The sequence below is a fragment of the Apium graveolens genome, chromosome 11 (assembly GCF_009905375.1).
Source record: "Apium graveolens cultivar Ventura chromosome 11, ASM990537v1, whole genome shotgun sequence".
NCBI classification, from domain to species: Eukaryota; Viridiplantae; Streptophyta; class Magnoliopsida; order Apiales; family Apiaceae; genus Apium; species Apium graveolens.
Window position 1 is genome coordinate 140,300,053 of NC_133657.1, and position 2,216 is coordinate 140,302,268.

Sequence of the window (2,216 nt, forward strand, 5' to 3'; positions counted from 1 at the left end):
TTTATGCAGTCTTGCTGGTTGATAGTCCTCATTGCTTTTGCTTCCACCCATTTAGTCATGTAATCATTTGAAACCAACAAGTACCTGAGATCCCCTTTAGCCCGGGTAAAGGGTCTCATGATATCAATACCCCAGACAGTAAAAGGGATTGGAGACAGGACTGAGGAGGGTAGGACTGGGCTCATCCGGGACACATTGCTGAAGAGTTGGTATTCCTTGCATTTTTTCCCGAACTCTACTGCATCCTGGTGAATAGTTGACCAATAGTAGCCTTGGAGTTCTTCTTCAAGTAAGTATTTGCCTGTTTTGATTCTCCCCCTTGGTTTCTTGCATGGTAGGATTGGGAAGGTCTATGAATGGATTAGCTTCAACAACTACCATGACTTGGTTGCTTTTTGGTTCTTCCGAACCTGGTTTGGTTGCTTTGTGATCCAAACCGGATTCAATTACTCGCACTTCTTTACCTATTTCTTCCCTTGAGCGGGGTCGATGTTTTTTAATATTTTGTTGTTTGTGAAGAACTGTTGCTTTTCTCTTATTATCTAGGTGAGTTTCTGCCATTACTAAGGCATGAATGTAGCATCTCTCAGCAACCTCATAATCTCCTTTTACTTTCCCGACTCCAGTCGAGGTTGGGGTCTTGATTTAGAGATGGGAGATTGAAGCTATTGCTTGCATCCTCGTTAAAGCCGACCGACCAATTATGCCATTATAGGATGAAGGAGTATTAATGACATAGAACTTGATAATATAAGTGACTTGGTTGGGAGCAGTTTTGAAAAGGACATATAGGTATAGGGTCCCTTGGATCGGGACTAAATTGTTCCCGAACCCATAGAGTGGGCCTTCCCGACAATCATTTGAGCGGACGCTCCCTAGCTACATTCGATCCACAATATACTTGAAGAGAATATTCACTGAGGAGTCGTTGTCTATCAGCATTCTCCTTACTTCATTGTCACAAATATCCAAAGTGACAACTAACGCTTCATTGTGGTTAGTAATGACTCCTTCATAGTCATTACTACTGAAAGATATAACCACCTCTGGGAGTGATTGAATTGAGAGTACTTCTTCGCCAAAGTCCGGTCTCCGTGGTGGGAAGTGGGAGCCTCCTAGAACCATATTCACTATAGTCTTCCCTTTCCTAGGCCCTTCCTCTCTTTGGTTGTTGTCCCGGACTAGGTACTTGTTGAGGTTTCCTTTCTTAACTTGCTCGTCGATAAAGTACTTAAGTGATAAGCAGTTCTCAGTCTTGTGGCCATGTGTTTCATGATAATCGCATTGCCTAATGTAAGGCCTGCTCTCCGGAGGAGTCTGCATTGGTTTTGGTGGTTAATAAAATGGTTTGTCTTTTATTTCCTTCAAGATTTCCTCCCGGTTCCTGTTGGGGAGTCCAGTCCGACTCCTGCTTTGGCTCCCGGGACTGCTTGGTCGGCCCTGGATCACTTTTGGACTTCGTCCTACGACCGAGCCTCTGGAAAATTGGAGTAGTTTGTCTGTCTTGGTTCTGCTGGCTTTCCTTGAATTTTTTATCTTGATGGTAACCCCCTTTCGGTCAGTCATCAGAATTCTTGCTCCTAGATCCCCCATTCTGGGTCATCCTCATAGCTTGGAGCACATCAGTTTCTTAAATGAATCTGGCAGCCATGGAGTAGGCTACCGCCAGACTATGGGGCTCCTTGTTGATTAGTTCTACTATGTATCTTTCATTGTGCTCCTAGTCTAAGTTCCTCCTGAAGATGCTTAGAGCCTCGTGCTCGTCCAAGTTCGAGTTCTTGTTGTTTGCTTCCTGGAAATGCCACATATAAGCCAAGAGGGACTCATTGTCATGCTGCCAAATAGTTTCCAGGTGATACATGTGCATCTCATGTGTCTTGTTTGCTCGGAACCTCCCGAGAAAGGCTCCCCGGAACTCCTTCCAGCTATGGATCCTCCATAAGGGTATCCTGCTAAACCACCTTTGGGCCCCTCCCTTAAGAGTTGACGCGAAGAACCTGGACTTTGTCAAATCATTATAGTAGTATATTTGCGCAATCTACTCAAAGTAATTCAAGTGTTCTTCTGGGTCTCCCAGACCATCAAAAGAATCAAAGTTATAGTGCTTTAAGTCCCTCTATCGGGGGATAGCCTCCAAGGAGTGGCTGAATGGCATCAGGGTTTCTCCGATTTCCATCCCAGATTCTTTGTACATTTTCCTTTATAGTTCATAGATC

At 44.4% G+C, this 2,216-nt stretch overlaps 1 protein-coding gene across 1 annotated transcript; it reads right to left on the reverse strand.

Moving 5' to 3' along the window:
• Window positions 1-879: 879 nt before the first annotated feature.
• Window positions 880-1,323, reverse strand: LOC141695949 (uncharacterized). The gene has a single exon (XM_074500149.1). The coding sequence runs from the start codon at window positions 1,321-1,323 to the stop codon at window positions 880-882; it is 444 nt and encodes a 147-aa protein (XP_074356250.1).
• Window positions 1,324-2,216: the final 893 nt, after the last annotated feature.

Coding starts and splice junctions, on each gene's coding strand:
- LOC141695949 (XM_074500149.1), bottom strand. CDS start 1,323: ATGCAGACTCCTCCGGAGAGCAGGCCTTACATTAGGCAATGCGATTAT.